A 23,827-nucleotide genomic window follows, 5' to 3' on the forward strand; every position below is an offset into this window, starting at 1 on the left:
GTGGGTAGCACTCTCGCCTCACAGCAAGAGGGTCCTGGGTTCGATTCCCGGGTCGGCCCTGGGTTCCTTCTGTGTGGAGTTTGCATGTTCTCCCCGTGTGAGCGTGGGTTCTCTCCGGGTTCTCCGGGTGTACCCTGCCTTCGCCCAATAACCCTAAATACAGGATAAGCGGTAGACAATGGATGGATGGATGGATGGATTTAGTAGAATCTATAGGACTAACAATCGATTCATCGATTAATCAAATGAATTGTTACACCTCTACTAACAGACAATCGGAGTACTCCTTCCGGAAAGGAAGGGGGCTTACCTCCATAAATATAGCATACCTAAGAACTATTTATTTCTGCCATCAACTATGATAGAAATAACCACCATTGCTACCTTGAAGCTGTGGAAGTCTGCCAGAAACACAGTTGTGTCTGGGTTTACAGCGCTCTTCTCCAAGCCGCCTGCTTGTTGTCTCTGTGTAGTACTACTGACTTTGAGTCCTACAGCTCCGGGTGCACACAGACCGCCACAATAAGTTCGCCCTCCGCTTGTGATTCTGTGTTATATCAGGAGATGACAGCGTTGCGTAGATAATTACCTCAAGTTGAAACATTTGCGGTGAGAATTCACATCTATTTGCGTTGACTTGTCTGTAATCTCACATGTTATATTTCAAATATTTTTAAAGTTCTGTGTTTCTCAACAACTGCCTCCTTTGTTACATTACAAAGCAGCACATTACACTTTAGACCCCAACATTTTAGAGAAAATAAATAAGCACCTTCCTGTAACAGGGAAAATACAGATATTAAACTATTTGTATATTTCTAGACCAGTTCTTTCATATTCATCCATAGTAGAAATGAACGAGAAAATCAGCAAAAGCAGCGACTTCTTATCTTTTCAGTATAATGATTGGATAGAGGAAATATACATGCATATCTGTTGCAATCTGTATGTATGGTGTTGGCGATAAGGAGAAAATCTAATATCACTAACTTTGATAACAATAATATTGTAAGGTTGACTATTGGTGCTTTATTAAATGTTTACACAATGACATTTTTTATAAATAATCAGTAATGTGGACATAATGACAAGGCAAACAATAGCACAACTAGATCAGTGGTGACTTACATCACTTTACTGTAATGTAGCTTTTCAAACACTTAAACTATATTAGGATATCATGACATCCAGAATCAAAGGCATATCATAATGTTGATATAATATTAATGTATTGCCCAGTCCTAATGTATGTCACATCACGTTTTATGTTTTAAGGAAAGAATGAAAGGAAAATGCAATGTCAAACCAGTGAATACCTTTTAAAACTAGGGATGGGTTCAAATAATGGATTTTCTGATTAAAATTAATCTTCATTTGAATGTTCCAATATTGTTTAATAAAACCCAGGATCGATCTTTTAATATAGTGTTTGTTTCACTGAGGGGCGGGGCTGACACACACACACACACACACACACACACACACACACACAGATTGATGAAAAAGTGGGTGGTATATTATGACTATTCCATAAATGATTGCACATACACTTACATATACAGTATATGTGTATGGTCTCTGAATGACAAGGAATTAGAACTACTAGAATGTTTCTTCAGTAAATGTCTTAATTTGGATTTATTCATTCATCATGATTAGATATCATTTGATGGAAAAAATGCTATAAAATACACAGAATTCAGAACATTTTTAACGGAAAACAGGGAATTAGGGAAAAAACAAAACGGATTTCATGAGGCCCTAACTACTAGTAGTAGTGAACCAAAACATGGCCAAACATATGGGATTTGTTGACCTATTGAAGGTTGTAACTGAAATATCCCGAACGGAATCAATCGATAGTGAATCGAATCGAATCGGAGGATTAAATCGAATCTGGACCTTGTGAATCGGAATCAGATGGATTCGGGAAATCAGTGGCGATACCCAGTCCTATTTACAACACACCTATACAAGTAATACGTAATTGTATTTATTTTACTTTTCAACCCAAACAAAGCAAAATGGTTTATTATGCATGCATGCCTTTTTCTGTTCATTTGAATTTCTACTTTGTTTTACCTGTGTTAGAGGGGTAAAACATATTGTATTGTATTGATATATTAATATAATATATTAACTATGAAGTCAAGTAGTCTGATTATCGTTGCACGGTATGTTAAAGTGGTTGTGCTTAGTTGAATAATTAATGGCTGACAATTAATATGGGTTTGAAAGTCACCTCCCAGTGATTTCCATTCCATTTGAACTAAGTGAGTCACCTCCAAACTCCCAGTCAGCAGCCTCCCGCCTCACAGTCAGAAAGACAGACTCCCACCTGGCATACTTGACGTGATGCGAATTAATTACAAAATCATTTCTGCCCCCTTAATGAATTAGGGAAGAGAATCAAGTGCTCAATTAAATGATTAGGTTCTGAGCTCCAGCAAAGTCTTTGCAAATTCCAGTCAAAGCCAGAGTATTAGAAGCAATCTGCCTTGAACAGACCTGACCATTGTCCCTTATCAGGGAGCTGAGAGTTGGCGTTTCCATATCAGTGCTGGAGCTGGTACTGCATATGTTTCTTTGCTTCTGTCTCTCTGTCACTCTTTCTCTGGCTCTCATCATTATTGTTAGAGCTCCTTCTTGTACACCATCTTCCACCTCCTTTTCATTTGTCATTCTTCATTTCCCTTCTCTCTCTCTCTCTCTCTCTCTCTCTCTCTCTCTCTCTCTCTCTCTCTCTCTCTCTCTTCTCTTTCTCCCCCCAGGCAGCCAGGGAAAAGGAGAGCTCTCAGGCCCAGCTGAAGGCGCTGAGCCAGCAGACTGAGGCAGCCCGCAGGGAGCTTGCTGAGGTCCTAGGCCGTTTGGCCCAGTGTGAAGAAGATGTCCACCGCAAGGACGTAGAGCTCTCTGAGACCCGCCAGCGCCAGTTGTTACTGGAGCAGGAAATCCGGGAGGTATGGGGTTGACCCTCCACAAAATCAAAAACATCTTTCAACTCACGCAAAATGACTTAATTATTTAATTGTAGGACCATAGGCTGTGGGTCAACAATGTGCATTTAGTAGTCCTAATCTAATTCATTGATTCAAGACCAGTTTACTGTACTCAAGTAACTCTTTTCAAAAATGAGAGCAGTCAGCACTGAGGTTGAATTAAACGGCATCACACTACCAACATTAAGTATACTATTTGTGTGTCATGTCATGATGGCACCTTTAGTAGTCAGCATGCATTGAAGTTGAAGGTAGACCGATCAATTCTGTTTTCCCCTCTGCTTTTTTTGTGGTCATAAGAGCATTAGCAATGTACAATTACCAATCTAACCACACACGGCTACAATTTCGATTTAATTCTGTTGGCAGACAGATTTGTCATGTTCAGTCTGAAGTGTTGTTAAAGTGAGAAAAATAAAACCTCAGCTGAAGTCATTAAAAGAGCTTTAATCAGATCCTAACCCTAGGTGAGGGAGGCTTCAGCTGCCCTGGAGGAGGAGACTCAACATCTGGCCACTGTCCAGGCACGACTGAAGGTGGAGAACCAGAGGCTGGAAGAACAAGCTGACACCCAAGACCGTCGTTGTCAGAGAGACCAGGACAGACTGGCCGAGCTCCAGGCCACCCTCAAGCAGATGACCTCAGCCCATGCACAGCTGGTCCAGCGGTTGGGTGAGGAGGAGAGCTTCAAGAAGAACCTCCAGAAAGACTCCTTGGACTTACAGACCAAGCTGACTGCAGTGCAGGAAGAGCAGGCCGCGCTGAGGCAGCAGCTGCAGCTTGAGAGGGAGGTGCATCAGAAGGAACTGAACAATACGAAAGCCATGATGGAGAACAGCGTGACAAAGAAGTGTCGTAAAGTGCAGGACGAGTTCAAGCTTTGTTGTCAGGAGCGAGATGAAATACAGGCATACCTGGAGGAGATTAAGGTAAGCCTTTTTATGCTCAAAGTATATTTTTTCTGTACAGTTAAAGAAAGAGTTTGCCATTTTTGTAACTACACTTGGCTTTTTCTTTCAGAATGGCAGTATGTGTATCTAACTTAGTCAGATAATACCATTCACTCATGTCCGAACAGTAAATTTTAGCTAGAGCTAGCATCCGGTTAGCTTAGCTCATCATTAAGACAGGAAACGGTGAGCTCGACTCTGTCAAAAGGGAACAAAGTCAGTAACCAGCCAACCTAGTTTTTGTATAGATTTAACAAATGGGATATACCATTTTCCAGTAGAATCTTTAGATGATTGGCAGTGTTTGCATTACGGTGGAGCCAGGGAAGGCTTACAGATGCAGCCACCGAGAATTGCCCTCCCTCCGTGATGGGGGCCAGGTGGACACGTGGCAGATCCGTGCTGGGACCTTGCTGAGTCCCTGGCTGAAAGGAGGTCGCCTATGAGGACGTAGTGAACATGAAATTGACTCACACCTATTGCGCCATATGTGTAAACCAGTTGCAATGGTTTATCAATTCACCAGGTGGAGCAATGATTATTGAAGCTTAAGCGGTTTACTGCAGCCTGAAACCAGCTCTTCTTATCAAATTTGATGTATATGACGGAGTTTGCTTCTCTCAGGAAAAAGGTTTAATACAAGAATACTAATATTCCAGAAAACGTCTACATGCCCTTTAATATGTGCATTATTGTATTGCTCTGCTGCTATGCTAGTATTCTATTCAGTCCGTCTGACAGATACAGAACCCTATTTGGGATGGGACTAACAGATAAGACTTATCATCAGGTGTACATCTCACCATTGTGTGGCTTGTTGTACATCTGCAACTGTTTAATCTACCACGTCATAATTCCGTTTTCTGATACCCAGTCCAGGGTTGCAGTTGAATAGTCAAAAAATGAGGTCTTAACTTCTATTCCTAACACCTTTTCCTTGACCTCTGGGGAAAATGTCACAGGATTAAGGAAAGTTGGAAGGAGAACACAATTCCAATTACTATATGTCTGCATGAAAGTAATTGTTGAATATGCAAATGTACATATGGTTTGTTTTCATGAACGGCCGAGGTGTGCGGCACTTTAAATGTTGCTCTCGCAAAGAATTGTGGGTCGGTGTAATCTCCTTTCCTTTGGTATAGGAAGGTCCGTTGTATCCGATTCTAAAGGAGATCCGAAAGGAAGCATTGGAGCTCCTTTCCTTTGCATTTAGAGAATTAAACGGCTCTTATCATGGCGGCCACTTGTTTACTTCCGGATCACTTCTTCAGTTAGGAACCTTCCTAAGCAAAATAGACTATTCCACCGCAGCCCTGGTGTTTAGTCTTCAGCAGGGATAGTATCATTGGAAAACAATGTTGCTTCCAGTGTCCCTCGCATTCTCTGAAAGCCCCTGGTGTTTAAAAAATTCAAAAACTTTACCAAAACATCTCTTTATTTTCATCACCTTCCACCTTCTCTTCCCTTTGCAGAATATATCAAATAGTATTTTTTTGTTGAAATGGCCATTCCTGCAGCTGCATTCTTAACCTTTCTTTTTCATCATTTCTTTTGTGAAATAATTTTAACTAAAATGGAGAAAATTATTGTTTTGGGTGGACTAGATTGACTGAAATATGCAATACAACCTGATGGAAAAAGTGCATTTGACAAGGGGCTAAGGCTAAATACAAAAATTGACAATAAAATGAAGGATGTGGAGAAACCAGAAACTGTCTGTGGTCCAATCAACAAGGTTGCTGATGTATTTATGTCTAGATGACCTTTTTTGGAGTGTTGATGGAGCAGCTACAATGTTGGCATACCATAGCACTAGGGCTGGGTATCGGTACTCAATACCTTTCAGGTATCGACCGAAACAACCTGATACCAAGTAGTATTGAAACTGCGCCTGTCAAACGATACCTGCATTCGGTTCTTTTTGTACCCAGATCAAGAAAAAATGACTGTTTCTATGGTTTTGCTCGCAGCCAATCACCGCAAGCGTTCTTCGATTCAATGCGCCATGTGATTGGTCAATGGTCCACCGCAACAACAATAATTGTATGGCGGTAACCCCTCCCCTCTGTGCTCCATTATCTGAACTTTTACACCGTCACAATCCAGCCAGAGCGCTGAGGTCGGCAGATAAACTGCTCCTGAAAGTCCCTAGGACCAGTCTTTAAACCAGAGGGGACCGAGCCTTTGCGGCGGCTGCCCCGAGGCTCTGGAATAGCTTGCCTTGGCATATTAGATCAGCCCAGACCCTAGAGGTTTTTAAGTCCCTATTGAAGACCCACCTGTTCTCCATGGCTTTTAATTCAGGCTGAGCATGACACCCGTCTACTGTATTTTATGTATATTTTTATTTATTTATTTATTTTTATTATTCTCATTGTATTGTATTTTTTTTTTTCTGAACTGTACAGCACTTTGGTCAACCATTGGTCGTGAAAAATGTGCTCTATAAATAAAGTTTGAGTTGAGTTGAGTCGTCTCGCAGACAGACCTAAAAAAACATAACTTCACACATTTTACTGATCACCATCATTAAGGAGTTATTTCAGCATCTTTTTCATCTGGTTATTGATATTAAATCACAGCTAAATGAACAGTCCAACAGACATAAGGGTTGAATCAGTTGTACTCTTGGTATTTCCAAAATCCACTTCTTCAAACATACCTGAAGGCCCCTCTAAATGCAGTGCTGAGCTGCTAATTATTATCAGATGTGACAAAATCTGAGAAATCCTTTGCGATGTCAAGGTCATAAGCCAACCAAAGACAGATTATTTTCTTTGCACCTAGGCATGGATCACAGATTTCCCCACTTTAATTGACATTCAGAGTATAATTGGCACACACTTCACATTCGGCACAGGGTAACATGCCTCAGCCACTAAACATCTGGCATATTTCCGATTCAGCGAGACACGGACACAATCTTCATTTAGAGTCATTTTCTTCATTGGGCGGGGCTCTGTCCTCTGAGTACGGGTGAATTAAGAATAGCTGAGCTCTTAATGGTGTGTGGTGCCCTGTGGATCCTCATAGCCATACCAAAGCTCCAAGCGTGAATATTTAAAAACCCTGATATCAGACCTCAGAAGTCTCATCAAGGCAGTGCTGGAGATAGGGGACTCCACTTGACTTCCTCCCCCTGTGCCCGACCCCCCTCCCTCGATATCTCCAATGATGAGCCCTCATGGGTATATTGTTTCTTAAGGGGCATGGTCCTCCCTGATATGGTTGAGTTTAGCACATTACCGATGCTGAATGGCATTAATATCTGACATAGCTCATTGTAATGGTGTCATTTCCCAGTGCGGTAAGGACAAGGGCGTTTGCTAGAATGTTTTTTAAGTACGAGCCTACGGGTGCTGCTGATGTCCCTAAGAAGCCCACCCAATATTAACATAGCGTAGCCAGAGGCTTGTATTCCGATTTTGATACAGTAAACTGTCAGAAAAGCCTAAAATATTCTTATTTTCTTGTCCTTGTCCTCTCACTCTTAATTTCTCCTCCACTCTATCTTCTCACTGTGTCTTAATCCCTCTCTTACTGCCTCCCTCCAGTTCTAATTTTGCATTTTCCATCTGTTTTTCCTCACTTCTCACTTACAGCAATTCTGTTTTTTTCCATTTTTTCTTTGTTTGTGTCACTCCTGTCGCTCCCAGTCCTCAGCCATTGTTGCTCATTCCAATTTATGAATTCTTCAGCTATATGTGATGATGTGATCATTGCGGATAGAAAGCTTATATGTGAGGCTGGGTTTTCCTTTGCAAGCTTCAGCTGGACTGAGACATGAATTAAAGACTTAGACCATGACTGCAGAGACTGCAGAGGGAATGTCATTTTACCTATTATCTTACCCTTATTATGAATTATTCCAGTACCCAGTATTTTTTACAAATTGTTAGGGTCCACTGGCAAATTTGATAAACCATCACTGCTTATTATCTCCCATGTGTCACTGCCTTAAACACACCTCTTCTCTAATAGGCAGATGCAGCGTCAGACAAGGAGCTGTCTGGGGTGCTGCGCATCAAGTTGGACAGGATGAAGGATGAGTGTGATAAGCTGGCAGCACAGCTGAGCACAAAAGACGAGGCACACACACTTCTCCACCGAAAGTACCAGCTACTCAAACAGGACCTGGATGACAAAGTAAGCCCTGCCTCCTTTTCCAAGTTTTAGTTTAGTTTATTTGACTTATTTTGAATGACGGGGAAACTTGAACACTTCCAATAAGCAAAAAATAACTTTTGTCATATCAGGGAAAAGCACCAATGCTCTGCAGAGGTTTTGAAATATGTTTGCTGATTCTTATTCTTATTTGATGTCACTGAATTATTGACAGTGACACATGAAGTGCAAGGACATTGAGATCTAAATGAACAGAAATTATTGCCATCAGCAGCTTTTACAAGTTTAATTGAACCACACCCTCACTAAATGTGCAGGTTCCACATTGAAACTTTGATGTCTTACTTGATACCATTTCTAAATCATGTGCTTCATACAGTGTGTGTGTGTGTGTGTGTGTATATATTTATATATATATATATATATATTATATATATATATATACTGTATATATAAAAATCTTCTTCTCACCCCTGGTGAGGTGGTATCTGTGTCATCCTCAAGCTCGGGTCCTCTACCAGAGGCCTGGGAGTTTGAGGGTTCTGTGCAGTATCTTGGCTGTTCCTAGGACTGCACTCTTCTGGACTGAGGCTTCAAACTCTCCCAGTTTGGGGGTTACTGCCCTGAGTGCCCCCACTACCACGGGGCCCTCTTTCAACCCTTGGTACTTCTCAATTTTCTTGTGTTCCTTCTTCCTGATGTTGGCGTCAGCTGGGATCGCCACATTTATCACCACCACTGTCTTCTGCTCTTTGTCCACCACCACTATGTCTGGTTGGTTAGCCAGGAGCTGTTTGTTAGTCTGGAAGCTGGAGTCCCACAGAACCTTGGCCCTGTTGTTCTCAGTCACCTTCTGTGGTATGGCCCATTGGGATTTGGGTACTTCTATTCCATCCTGGTTGCAGATGTTCCTGTGTACTATCCCAGCCACTTGGTTGTGCCTCTCCATGTACGCTGATCCAGCTAGCATCTTACACCCTGCTACTATGTGCTGGACTGTCTCAGGGGCTTCTTTGCACAGTCTGCATTTTCTCTTGGAAGATACACCTTCGCCCCAGTCTGAGGTCTCATTCATCTTTCCCTCAATCCTGACTAGTCTCTCAGTTCCTGCAGCTGAAAAGCACCCCCACAGCATGATGCTGCCCCACCATGCTTCACTGTAGGGATGGTGTTGGTGAGGTGATGAGCGGTGCCTGGTTTCCTCCAGACATGACGCTTGGCTGGTCAATATTTGTTCCATCAGACCAGAGCATTTTGTTTCTCATGGTCTGAGAGTCCTTCAGATGCCTTTTGGCAAACTCCAGGCATTCTGTCATGTGCCTTTTACTGAGGAGTGGCTTCTGTCTGGCCACTCTACCACAGGCCTGATTGGTGGAGTGCTGCAGAAGTGGTTGTCCTTCTGGAAGATTCTCCTCTCCCCACAGAGAAACACTGGAGCTCTGTCAGAGTGACCACCAGGTTCTTGTTCACCTCCCTGACTGAGGCCCGTCTCCCCTGAGTTCTAGGAAGAGTCCTGGTGGTTCCAAACGTCTTCCATTTACAGATGATGTAGGCCACTGTGCTCATTGGGACCTTCAATTTTCCAGACGTTTTTCTGTAACCTTCCCCAGATCTGTGCCTCAATACAATCCTGTCTCAGAGGTCTACAGATAATTCCTTGGACTTCATGGCTTGGTTTGTGCTCTCACATGCACTGGGACCTAATATAGATAGCCCTATATAGTGCCTTTCCAAATCATGTCCAATTAACTAACAGGTGGACTCCAATCCAGTTGTAGAAAGTTCTCATGGATGATCAGTGGAAACAGGCTGCACCTGAGCTCCATTTTGAGTGTCATGGCAAAGGCTGTGAATACTTATGTACATGTGATTTCTTTTCATTTTTTCTTTTTAATACATTTGCAATAAAAATCACACAAACCTTTTTCACTTTGTCATTATGAGGTATTATGTGTAGAGTTTTAAGGAAAAATAGGAATTGAATCAATGTTGGAATAAGGCTGTGACATAAGAAACTGTGGAAAAAGTGAAGCGCTGTGAATACTTTCCGGATGCACTGTACTTAACTACTGCGTACTGTAATTTTCTTTGGATAAAAGCGTCTGCTAAATGCCCTAAATGTAACCCCAGAGCCATAAGGGTACCTCGGGTGTTTTTATTCACCATTTCTACATGAATGGCAGTGATCCAATGTCAAAACATGGAGGCTGAGCTTAAAGTAACAGTGCAGACAAGATGTGTTGAAGACAGGTGGAACATTTGCTCGTGGAGAGAAGTCACAATTAGACTGGTACTTTAACTGTTACAGTAAGACTTATGGTGAATGAGCAATTGTTGAATGTTAATGATTTTATATAAATCAAATCAAATAAATGAACAAAAACAGTTATTTTCTTTGTTTTCCATATTATACCAAAAACCTACTGAACCGTGCTGTTACATTTCATGACTCCAGCTGTATTTTGCTACAGTGTCAGGGCCTGTGTTGTATAACATTAGACCAGGTTGTATGGCTATTGAAAGGAAAAGCACACTCTGCTGAGAAAACTATGTAATGACACTATTTCTGAATTATTGTAACCATATTTTCGAAAAAAAAAAAAATGTTTTATATCGGCTAGCATATATATGCTCTGATACTGATATATCTGAGCCATAAATCAGGGACACATCATGCTGTTGGGCTCGAGTGTGTTTTATTGAGTAAACTGTAACAGCTACTAGAATAAATCAGGATTCCTCTACTCATTTAAAACCTGCTGTAATCAAAGTCTTTGATTTGTCTTGTAAGATCCAAATGACATAACTAAACACACCAGACAGCGATGGCTTATTTGAATTAACAATGCCCTGCTCGGCTCTCTCACGTTCTCCACAGATCAGGTCAGGTGAGCGGAGACGGGCTTCAGAGTCAGAGCTCGTTAAGCTGGAGGAGAAGGTGTTGCGGATGGAAGCGGAGCAAGAGGCCGTCCTGACCTCTATGGGTGAGGAACTAGATGCAGCCTGTCGTAGCCTCGCCAGGAACGGTGAAGACAAACTGCAGGTATTTAGTTTCAATTCACACTAGATTCTGATATAGCATTAGCTGCTTTACAAACTGTCCTATTTACACACCCAGCAAAGACTGATCAACATGAGCGGTCCAATATTAGTGTTGACTCACTGTTTAGCTCTAAAGGTCCACTTTCCAAACTAGTTCCTTGTTTGTCTCAACTTATTGTCAGTTCATGGTGGGCAAGTATATGCACTCACCTCGTTAACCTCTTAAAGTACATGGGTGTTGTCAAGTCAATCATTCAATCTCCGTGTGGGCCAGAGATCTAACAGTGAGGTAAAAACTGCTTAGAGCCACAGTTTGATTTGGGTTTGGTACTATTTAATTATCTTTCACATTATGCAGGACTTTATTACAAAACTAATATAAATGTTCAATTCTATATGTCATTTCCATGATGCCATACAGGGTGTTTCCTGGTTCAAAATGAGGCAGAGGTGATACCATCCTGATCATGTGCAAACATGAGCACATGTACTGGCTTGCCTTAAAGTGGGTCAAGCAAAATAATATTATGATTGAAGAAAATGACAATTATAGAGATAGTGAGTGGTGTCTATACTATTTTCCCTGTTTGTATTTGATGGAGCTTTTCCTCTGATGTGAGAGTCCAGGGACACAGGATGTGTTGGGATATATGGCTGTATAAATCTAATTAAATTGATGCAACCACGGTAGCCAAGAAGCTTTATGACAACATGTCATCCAATACCACTTCACCAGTATTCTTTCAGGTGCTGAGGTTGATATCTCAATGTGTGAGCATGCATAAGTAATAACTCCTCCGGCAAGATGGTGATTTATGTTGCCATGTTTATATTGGTTTATATTTGGTAGCCTTCCATTACTATGTCGTAGCCTATAGCATCAGCTAACAACTAGACACACAACAAACACAAACAAATGAACAGCTACCACTTTACTCAGACGAGGACCTAACACTTGTTTCTTTTGACAAATGTCCTCATTGTAAATTGCTTTCCAGATTATTCAAGCAACGTATAATTCTCAGAATCAATACATACACTACAACCACACACACCCAGGTCTGGTAGTTTTTTCTGGGTACCCATAAAAATGACAAGCTATTGTACCCCAATCTTCATCACCTTTATATTAACTTGAATAGGTAATCCAGCTATTTCAAAGAGATTTACATTCAGTTAATCACATTGTTTTATGCGTGTTCAATTCTGAGACCAAATAAATGCATTTAGGTGGAGTTATCATCGTATGGTGCTAGCTTTTTATAGTAGATTCAGCGTTATAAGTAGGCTACACCTATCTGAACAATACAACCTTCAGGCTCCCCCAGTCCAGTCCCGTCTCTGGGAATGACTGATGTACAAGACACATTAAAGCTTCTTATTTCTTATGCCCAGTAACGTTTCTACAGTACTGGTGACACAAGCGCTAATCTTTTACATACATTGACCAGAAGAAAAACTCACAGCCTTAATCACCCATAACCACCTGGTACACACATGTACTCCTACATGCTTCACTTGTGTTGGCCTCTGCTGCTCCAAACTAATGAACCCAGCCAGCTCTTATCTGCTCATATAGATTTCCCAATCTGGTCGGGAAGCGCTGCTGCCAGACATGCTAGCCAATGCCTTCCCCCATCTGTAATGTGTCATGTTGAAGAGAAGTCAAACTCGCTAGTGATAGGCCTAATGAGGGGAATCATTAAGAGTTAAGGGTGTATTAGATTTCACTTATCTCATAATACCTTCTCTTTAGAAGCACTAATGCAAGAACTTGTAAGACAACGTATGCACCGTCACCTGGGAGAGTGGTAGTTCACTGTAAGTTGGAGGTTGATAAATCAGTGACCAAGTTAGATACTGAAGCTGCTTCTATAGCCACAAAATACACAAAAACAACAATTTAACATACACAAGTCATACAAGACTAGAAACTCGCTTTAATGTCAAAAATGTTTTTTTTTTGCCATAAATGCTAATGGTTGTGGGGTACCTCATCTTGGGTTACTTCCCTGTGTCTCTCTATCTTCTCTCACTGTTGACCTGCTTCCTGTCTACATCATCTTTTCTATTAGGCTCAGATCAGCAACCTGTACCAAATAGTTTAAAGCTTCATTCATAATGTTGACATACAGCTTCATAGCATTCATAGCTTCATGAGAAAACCTCAATAGAAACTTTGACTCTCAGTACAGCCCTAGACATTTGGAATTGTTTGTTCTTCAATTGCACTCGTCCCGCCCTCCCTTCACTTTAAACTGTTTGATGAAGACAGATGCCACAGTGGTAATCTCTATAACAACAGCTGGCTTTGTCCTTTCCACTTCCTGTTAGACTGCTTCTCTCTGAACTTTACCATCTTTACCGTTTCCACCAGTGGGAGGTGAAACAAACAAACTGTAACCAAAGACCTGCAGTCACAGATGCACTTGTGCTCTGAATGAGACATACACGCCACGCATTTAAATTTGCAGCAGCAGACACTTTGCTGGTTCCACAGACAGCACTTTCAACTCCCAGCCTACTTGTTCATTTTTCCAACAGTTTCAGCTCCTTTTTGTCTGCCACGGCGCAGAGCCACCTTTGATGGTTTGGGAAACAGGTAAAGTGCGTGAGAGGCATAGACGCATGTTTTATCCTTCCACACAGTCACGCTCTGCCATGCGCCGGTACACTCCCTGAGACGGGGACGTCCGCACAGCAGTGTTCCGTTGCCGTACTTTGAGCTGCTGTGACAACAACTTGGGAAATTCGTTTTGCTTGGATCTGATTTTGAGTGACAGCTTGGAAAAGTTGCTTGACATCTGAGCAGTGATGGAAAAGGGCCCCACAAAAACCTGCTGTGTGCTTTCCATGTCTGTTGATCAGGCGTAAACACCTTGCCACAAGGGTGAACTTGGGGGAAAAAAAGGTGGTACTGCTTTGTTTATTGCTGCGTCTGAATTTGTGTTGCTATGTCTTTGCCCATGTATGGGAGTTATGGTTTTGCTCTCTCCTTGAGTGTTCGCTGGTTGGCAGGATGTCTCTAGAGAAATAAATGAGCACAAAACCTTTTGTAAAGGTCGATCATGGTGCAAAGAACAATGATTTACTTTTCATATTTTACAGGAGTGTGTGACTTTCATCTAACAGACCATCAAACAGATTCATGTTAACACATGGGACGACGTAACTATTTATAGTCACAATTATCCTGGACAAAATAATTGTGATTCATGATATTTCCCAGGTTATCATAACAAATGTTTTTAGTTTAGTTTTAGTGAAAAACAAACTTTCCAGCCATCTGAAATTAAGTACCCCCAAATTCAGGATTTGTGATCATTCTTGTATAAACCTTTTTCACTTCACTTCTCGTGATAATAGCCTCAACTGATGTTTACATGTAGCTTAAAGGTTGTATCAGCGATTCTGGTTGCCCTCACTTTTGACGGCCTGCTTATGGGGCGGGCAGCTAGCGGATCGTGAGGTAAAAACAGATGAATGTGATCATTTATGTTTCGGCCCAGAATCGCTGATACAACCTTTAAAGCTGTGCTTGAGTACGATCTTACAGAGCTACTAGTGTGGCTGAAGACTCTTAAGCCACTAAATGGGGGGAAATAATATGTACTAAAGAAAACAGTTACGTTACAAATTGCTGTGCAGTGTTTTGGCTTCTAACAGGTCTTCGTAGTCACGAATGTTTTCCTCAAACTGGACTTCCTGGAACCTATTTAATTTAATTGGTACCTGAAGCAGCACACCGCCGTCAATGCCTCCTCTTTTGTTGTGATAACACAGGGCTGTTTTCTCTCCGGAGGGACCACTCTTGTTTGAGCCATTAGTAAACATACGAAAAGATGAACCCTCCATTACTGGCCAAATCGGAGAAAGCAGAACCTTCTGTGACCTGGAGCCCCACTGATCCGGATCTTGGTTGCATGTCATCCCCAGTTGCAGTGGTTAAAGTGCAACCTTTATGGCACCAGAACAGACCTTATTGTGTATGGGGTTATGATCAGGGTGGGAATTTCACGTCGGCCCCGCACTTTGACCTTGATGCCCTGTGAAAAAATTTTAAATTTACGGCGAGGGTGGCCTTTGTGCCCCTGTCAAAGTTCCCGTCTAAACAGCGCTAGTGACGCGTGGTGGGCTTTTATGGACTTCCATCCACCCTAGTGCGCACAGTAGGCTCGTCCCGTGTCTGTGGATCAGAGCAACTGCTCTGCTGTGATTCTTCCAAAATACAACTTCACGAGCCGCACAGGTGAAGTATCAACATCACATGCAAGAAGAACATCAACCGTTGCTCAGCTTAATTACAGCCTCAGAGTGGAGCTGAGCGAGCGGGCAGTGAAAGCACACAGTGGCATTTTTATTATAAAAGTACCGGTAGACTGGTTACCTGTCTGTCTCTACATGTCTCCCTGTGATGGACTGGTTACCTGTCTGTCTCTACATGTCTCCCTGTGATAGACTGGTCACCTGTCTGTCTCTACATGTCTCCCTGTGATAGACTGGTTACCTGTCTGTCTCTACATGTCAGCCCTGTGATAGACTGGTCACCTGTCTGTCTCTACATGTCAGCCCTGTGATAGACTGGTCACCTGTCTGTCTCTACATGTCTCCCTGTGATAGACTGGTTACCTGTCTGTCTCTACATGTCAGCCCTGTGATAGACTGGTTACCTGTCTGTCTCTACATGTCTCCCTGTGATGGACTGGTTACCTGTCTGTCTCTACATGTCTCCCTGTGATAGACTGGTTACCTGTCTGTCTCTACATGTCAGCCCTCTGATAGACTGGTTACCTGTCTGTCTCTACATGTCAGCCCTGTGATAGACTGGTTACCTGTCTGTCTCTACATGTCAGCCCTGTGATAGACTGGTTACCTGTCTGTCTCTACATGTCAACCTGTGATAGACTGGTTACCTGTCTGTCTCTACATGTCAGCCCTGTGATAGACTGGTTACCTGTCTGTCTCTACATGTCAGCCCTGTGATAGACTGGTTACCTGTCTGTCTCTACATGTCAGCCCTGTGATAGACTGGTTACCTGTCTGTCTCTACATGTCTCCCTGTGATAGACTGGTTACCTGTCTGTCTCTACATGTCAGCCCTCTGATAGACTGGTTACCTGTCTGTCTCTACATGTCAGCCCTGTGATAGACTGGTTACCTGTCTGTCTCTACATGTCAGCCCTGTGATAGACTGGTTACCTGTCTGTCTCTACATGTCAACCTGTGATAGACTGGTTACCTGTCTGTCTCTACATGTCAGCCCTGTGATAGACTGGTTACCTGTCTGTCTCTACATGTCAGCCCTGTGATAAACTGGTTACCTGTCTGTCTCTACATGTCTCCCTGTGATAGACTGGTTACCTGTCTGTCTCTACATGTCAGCCCTGTGATAGACTGGTTACCTGTCTGTCTCTACATGTCAGCCCTGTGATAGACTGGTTACCTGTCTGTCTCTACATGTCAGCCCTGTGATAGACTGGTTACCTGTCTGTCTCTACATGTCAGCCCTGTGATAGACTGGTTACCTGTCTGTCTCTACATGTCAGCCCTGTGATAGACTGGTTACCTGTCTGTCTCTACATGTCAGCCCTGTGATAGACTGGTTACCTGTCTGTCTCTACATGTCAGCCCTGTGATAGACTGGTTACCTGTCTGTCTCTACATGTCAGCCCTGTGATAGACTGGTTACCTGTACCTGTACCAGGATAAGCGGTAGACGATGGATGGATAGAATTGGAACAGGCTTATCTGATATTCCATGTTAGGTACTGGCATGGGTAAGTGTTCAGTCCTTAAGAGACGAGCAGTTAATGATAATGTAAGGAGGAGATTGTTAACCTTTTTGAAAATTCCCCATGTGGAGCTGGAACATCTCAACAGTTGCATAATCTTAGCAGACGCATGCCCTCAGCTGAATACCATCTAGTTACGTGGCTGTTTATCTGTGTATGGGATTTGTTTTTGGTCTTTAGTGTGTGTGTGTGTGTGTCAGCAGTCATTAGGAGTTGGCAGACAGTTGGTTTGTATTGCTGATGCTGACGGGAGGGAACGTGCTCCCTGAGCTTGTTTTTATGACACACAAACCCTCTGTGTGTGCTTGCACAAGTGTAGAGTCGTGTCGTAGGCTGTTAAACACACACGGCAGTCGCATCTGGCAGAAGCTGTTCTACGTACAAGTGAAGGCTTTGACAAGAGGCTCTTCTGATTTTTATCCTGCTGTTTAACCATCCACATTTCTGCTTCGTATTTTTACATTATATCACTCCTCCGATGTTTCTTGAGATATGTTGTGTCAATTTACACATCTTATTTACACATCCTATTATACATAACATCTTATTATTCATAAAATCCTAACTGGGGATTTGACCATGAAGATTTTATCACAGAGCTGGATAAAAAAGTTGATCGTGGTGTATTTCCATTGTACCACACAAACTAGACAGTTTTTTCAGAACACTCTGATAACACACACGCATACATTTATTTATTTATTTATTTATATATACTGCAACTGTCTAGTTTGCTACCATGGCAGAGAGCTGAAAAATAGTGCCTAAAAATAAAATGTAATAAAAACAGCCTTAGAATATCAAACTATTCATTCATTTATTTATTTATTTATGCAGGGAGACCTTATGATTTATGATAACCTTATTTAAGATTGTTTTTTAATTATTTCTTTAAACAAATGTTTGTGAATGAAAAGTGATTCCAATTGGGTCTAGTGCCATTTAAGGAGTTTTAAGTAGATTAGCCAGGCTAATCATGACCTGACATTTTCATGAAGTCCCATGTCTAATCTCTTTGATTTGATACTCCTTTCTGATGTTGTTCTTTTTAAATAAGAGAATGTTGTGTAATGCATGTTATCAAAGGCAGCTCATATTTGCATTAATCTCACTACTGTTCTTACAGGCGATCTCCCAGAAACCTGGATTAGTGAAAGACCCCCACCGTTGGCTAGCTGAGACAAAGGTAGGATTATTACATATGGTGCCTTCCTCACAAGGGATTTGTCTAAATATTCACTGATATAATTCAGAGAACACAAGATTAATCATTTTACATCATGCTCATTCTGTATCCCTGCACTGTATGGAAGATTAATGACAGCATGGAATATATATATGTATATATATAAATATATATATATATATATATATATATATATATATATATATATATATATATATATATAGTATATATCCAGTGTGATCCAGTGTGATCTCCTTTAGCGAGGCTCTTGTAATTGATGAAATTATGAGATGCCGTTTTTCTTTAATGTGTTGCCTTCTTGCTGTTGTCTTCCTGGCTTTTGCAATGAGAGCTGACACTTGTTTTTTTTTTCAAACACAAATCCGTTTCTATTTAGTATTGCAATTAAGTGCTGTACAAATGAAACATGTAATTATGGCTTTGGCGGAGATGCATGATACTAAAAAATGTGTGTTAAAATGTGTTTGCACCAGTTTATTGCCATAATGTATGTCTCCTGTCAGAACGGCTTTCAGAGCGCTGTGCATTTACAAGAATGAAAGACGAGACCAAGAGAGATAATTAGCTCCCTAGTTGGCAGTTTTTATGTTTGTAAAATCTAGGTATGATTTAAAGCCTCACAGACTACAGTTGGAATACCCATCCAACCAATCATGTTGCTTGGCCATAACAACGCTTTGTTAATCTGTTTACCTTTTGCATTGACTTTATGCTGCCAACAACTTTGACTGGGCCACTGAGCTTTTATCACACTCATTTTTCTAATTCTCTTCTGAGCGTGAGTCAAAAATAATCATGGACTGTATTTCTATATTCAAAGAGATTTCAAAAGAATTCCAAACTTGCAACTTCGACAATAATAGAGCAAAAACGCCTTTTTGATAGAAGAGGCATTAAGTCGGGGTCTCATGATTCTGATTCTATCTCAAAAAATGGATTGAAATGAACTTCTGACTTCAAAAGTACCTCGACCTTCAAAGTAAAAAAACTGCATCAGCGATTCTTCTAGTATTTTCTTTACTCTCCCTCTGCTTACTTAATGTGTCCGAAGAAAAAAAGAACACTTCACAGTGGACACAGATTAGCTTACCTGTTGCTGCCCTGCAGCTGACACCAAGGCCATTGGATGAGTCAGAGATAACAGAAACTGTAGAACTGTAAAATCGGCTTTCCTGAAATCAATGTGGCAACATTTATCCTTCCCTGTGAGTTTTATGAACAATAAACGTGTTTTAGGCTGCAGGAGAATTGGAGAGTCCAGCAACCAGGCTGTTAAACAGTGCTCAGTGAACTGTGAATTCAACCACGGCCATGCTACATCCACTCAAAATCAACCATGCGTCTACATCGCTTTGAATGGAAAAGCATGCGTTGAGTGGCAACCAACAGAGACTTCATGGTGCATTCAGGTGTACCCTAAGCTCTAAAAAACAGAATCTGTTGTCTACCATCAAATGACTGGGGAAATATTTTACTACATATGAAATGAATTACTTAAATTTGCTCATATGGTTATGTCATATTCTAACAATGACAAAGCTTTAGAGTCTATGGACCAGAGTTGGATATGTGTCGGACTCTGGGCGGAGCCAGTGTGTGAAGGGTCACTTGGAACAGTGACTGTATGTGTGGTTAAGGAATGCCATGATCCCTTAAATTTGCATTGAAAACTTTACGATTGGAACCCATGAAGTCCATCCAACTTCCCTTCACTTCAACATTGATTTTGTATTTGGATGACCAACCAGACCAAGATCCGCTGGCTGTGTGAGGAGGTGCGGGAGTGCAACACAAGAGACCAGCGCTTAAGGAAGCAGCAACAACAGACCAGGGATCAGTTGAAGGCCCTCAGGCAGAGCCGGGACTCGGAGCAGATGGCTCTCCTGCAGCGCTTGGACCAACAGGAGGAGCTGCTGCACTCCCTCAGCACGGAAAAGAGAGGTACACTAAGCGTATATAGTTATTAGAAAATACAGGGTATGCAGTGGATGAGTCACCTTAATGTGAGACTAATCATGCTACGTGTTCTTCGTTGGGCTGCTGATACCTGATTAAAGAACGCGTTGGACAAGAACGGATGTGGGCTGTTGAATTTATAGTCGTGAAAGAGTTCTTCTAAGGGATGTTTATAATATACCTTGAACCAAGAATAACAATTTTGACAAATTAATGCATTCAGTTAGACGGCTAAAAGAAGAGCCTGAGCTGTATCCCTTCACTTGATTCAGGAGGTGGTGAGCAAGACCCGGGGCTTGACTCGGGTCTTGAGGAATTGTATTAATTTTACTTGTAGTAATTATATTTGAATGAATTGTATTTCATTTACCAACAAACTGTACACTAGGTATGGAATCATGTATCATATTTTGACCAAAATAATTGTGATTATGAATTATCCTGATAATCATCAAAAACTCCTAAAACTGACACTTAAACAAATATACACATATTCTCTCTTTTTTTTATAGTAAACATCAAATCAAATTATGATCAAACATATAAATCCTTTTTTAATCTATTTTCACTTGTCGACCATGATAGCAAGATAGACAGCTTTTACGAGTCACTCATCACTATATTAACCATTATCCTAACTATTCAGTGCAATAATATCATACACACAACCGCCATGCATATGGTGTTTGATCTGAACCAGCTGCTAAACTTTGACCAATGTTTCTCAGAAGCAAACAGAAATAGAGTTATTTTAGATTTAATAACTAATATTTAAACTTGTATTAATAATGAAGTGTAACCTTGACCTGAGACTGCTGAGTTTTCAGAGTCGGAGGCTGCACTGAAGAAGCGTTGCTAACAGTAGCCACTTTGCTAACGTATTCAACCCACTGCACTGCTTTAGATGTTTCATTATGTTGCTGGTGTTGCCCCCCTTTGCATTTATCTAACATGAGCCCACTTTTTCAAACGTTTTACCCCTTCGCCATGACTGACTGACTATACACATGCATAGACACACATGCACGCAGCGGCATTGCCGGACGTCATCGCCACACAGCTGTCTGTCGTGAGCAGACACCCGCTAACGTGAAGCCGGACTTGGATCCAATGGTGGAAACCCTGACGGATTGTGCCAGGCAGACACACAGCTGACATACTCGCAGCTAAACTAGGAGACTTACTGGAGAAGTGGATGTGTGTGTCCACGACGATGCACTTTAACTCTGTGGATCCTAACTCTACCGTAATGCTGACCTGGGGGACGGGTTGCCCGCTTTGTGCATACACTGCAGTAGCACTGGCGGTAACTGATGGCTTTAACCTTTTTATGCATCGTTATTGTCGCAGCTGGAAGGCTTGTTTCGCATGTCACCCACAGCACCAATCTGGTCCGAGAACTGTTAATGACTGTTAAAGGTCATATTGATAACAATTTTATTAAAACAAATATTAAAAAAAAAAAATACAACCACAGAGCTTTTAAAAGGTGCACAATCAAAGTATCACTTCTGTGGAAAAAAAGGTTTTGACTGTGAACTAATCATTGAAATTTTTTTTTGACGGATCCAACAGGAATGTTTTGTTTACCTCTGTGTAGATGTGTGACGTGTGGCTGCGGCTTCTAGCAAAGCTTGTGAGCCAATAGAATAACGACGTTGGTATCACGTGGTATCTCTGCATAGTCAGGGGTCAAGAGTCTTTGGGGTGGCCAGTTAGTGTGGATAAAACTAACGGAAAAAATGGCTGAGTTTGACGGTAAGCGGGCGGCATTTCAAAGTAACCCAAATGTATCGCTTCATGTTGCAAAATGAGTTCATACCACGAAAGATTCATCACTTGATATGACTGAGTCTGTCTGAGTGTCACTCCACTCGACCATGAAAACACAGGTTGTGCAACAAACTGGCAACCCATTGGGGGCGCTTCGAGCAACAGCTGTGTTGTGACGTGAATGCAATGGAAGGGAGGAGAGCGAGTGTGATCTAGTGGCTGGATGTTATCGATGTTGTCAATAGCACCTTTAAAGAGGATCGGCGAAGTCAGACACACTTCAGCCACTGAATGCCCGTTTATCTTTTTAGATTTGATTTAATCACATCGTTAAAAGCAAACTAATTAAATGACGTTGTATTACTGAAGGGATTTTGTCACAGTGAGTGGTTTCTGTGTTGTATTGGGTACTTGTTAAAGAGGCTGTCTGTGCCTGTTCTTCTGTATCTGATGCATAGTTGTTTTAGACCATGCACACGGGCCTGTCTGTTTATGATTACAAATGTTTGAGAAAGCGTCTTAATTTGTGTGAACTCTGAGAACTACTGTGGGGAATGGACTTGTTTTTCCTGTCCCGAGTCCCATTTCTGACTGAATCTCTCCTAATGAGCAGTAACTGCCAGAGGAAGAACAACTTGTTTTTAGCGCTTCATCTGATCAATGCAGGGAAATTGGCCTAATTTGTGTTCCATTAACAGAGAGAAAGAGAGTTAAAAGACACAGTGGGACAATAGAGAGAGGGATATGTAGACGTGGACAGGGAGATGGAAGACTGTGAGACTACATACCGTCTATCATGTCATTCTGTTTTCTGGCTGTATTGGTAGCATTGCACCATTCAGATTAGCCATCTGATGATTAAGCTTCATTTCTGGCCCCTTTGGAAACACTGTATTTTAGACCCAATCAGCAATTTAACAGAAGTAGTCTTTTCCGTCTCCGCTGCAGGCAGAAGCACTGACATGGTGTCTGTAGCAGTTGGTCCTAAGAGTGTGTCACAACAAGATCTACAAGATCTGGTTATTTGAGTTGAAGGTGTAAATAATATTTTACCAACTGTGCTGTAAGTGTGGCTTCTTAGTAATGTTAGTGATTCTCTTGTATTATTGCAGAGCAAAGCAATACTTCCACATATCTCACACAGAAATATGTACATTACCATGAACAGTAATTACATTTGAAACGATACACTCCACTATTCAGTGTGGCAAAAATAAATTAGAACTAAGTTGACCTGTCTCCATCACAACTGATATTTCTGCCATTCATGATATGAAATAATGGTCAAAGATTGAATTGCCTTGGATAACGGAGGTAGAGAGCAGAGCCCTGCACTCCTCCCAGCCACAGGTTCAAATATGTGGACGACTCATGGGTCAACATCTCAACACAGGAGGTCAAAGCATTCACAGACCAAATCAATGCGATAGACCACACCATCAAGTTTACCTGGAAGGATGTCAGAGGAAGTAGTCTGGCTGTTTTGGATTGTGCAGTGCACATTCAAGATAAGAGAAGCCTCAATATGGAAATAAGCAGGAACACCACATCCCTGCGCACTTCAAGCCCAGTAACACCCTGAGACAAAAGCTTGTCCACCCCAAGGACAAAATACCCAGAAACCATCTGGACAATGTGGTGTATGCAGTCCAATGCAGTGAGGAATGCAGACCTGTACACTGGGAAACGAAACAACTGCTGCACAAGTAAATGGGACAACACAGGAGAGCCGGTTCCTCAGGTCCAGACTCAGCAGTCCATCTGCATCTTAAGGACAAGGGCCACTCCTTTGAGGACACCAATGTACACATTCTGTCTAACACAGACAGATGGTTGGAGAGTGAGGCGTTAAAGAGGCTATTTTTTGTCAACCATCTCTCAATAGAGGAGGTGGTTTAAGACAAAACCATAGCACATCTCTTCTGCACACTTCCAGGTAGATGTTCACAGGCTAGCTAAAACCAGAAGGTGGACCCACTGTAT

General features: G+C 41.8%; 1 protein-coding gene across 1 annotated transcript in view; it reads left to right on the forward strand.

Moving 5' to 3' along the window:
* cep128 (centrosomal protein 128) overlaps positions 1-23,827 on the forward strand; it is a 50,589-nt gene that overhangs the window by 15,533 nt on the left and 11,229 nt on the right. The window contains exons 14-19 of the mRNA XM_084031055.1: positions 2,772-2,960; positions 3,467-3,928; positions 7,931-8,095; positions 10,953-11,117; positions 18,035-18,094; positions 19,864-20,056. Of these exons, the coding sequence (XP_083887181.1) occupies positions 2,772-2,960; positions 3,467-3,928; positions 7,931-8,095; positions 10,953-11,117; positions 18,035-18,094; positions 19,864-20,056 (1,234 nt within the window). The remainder of the gene's footprint in view (positions 1-2,771; positions 2,961-3,466; positions 3,929-7,930; positions 8,096-10,952; positions 11,118-18,034; positions 18,095-19,863; positions 20,057-23,827) is intronic.

The sequence above is a fragment of the Eutrigla gurnardus genome (assembly GCF_963514095.1).
Source record: "Eutrigla gurnardus genome assembly, chromosome: 16".
NCBI lineage: Eukaryota > Metazoa > Chordata > Actinopteri > Perciformes > Triglidae > Eutrigla > Eutrigla gurnardus.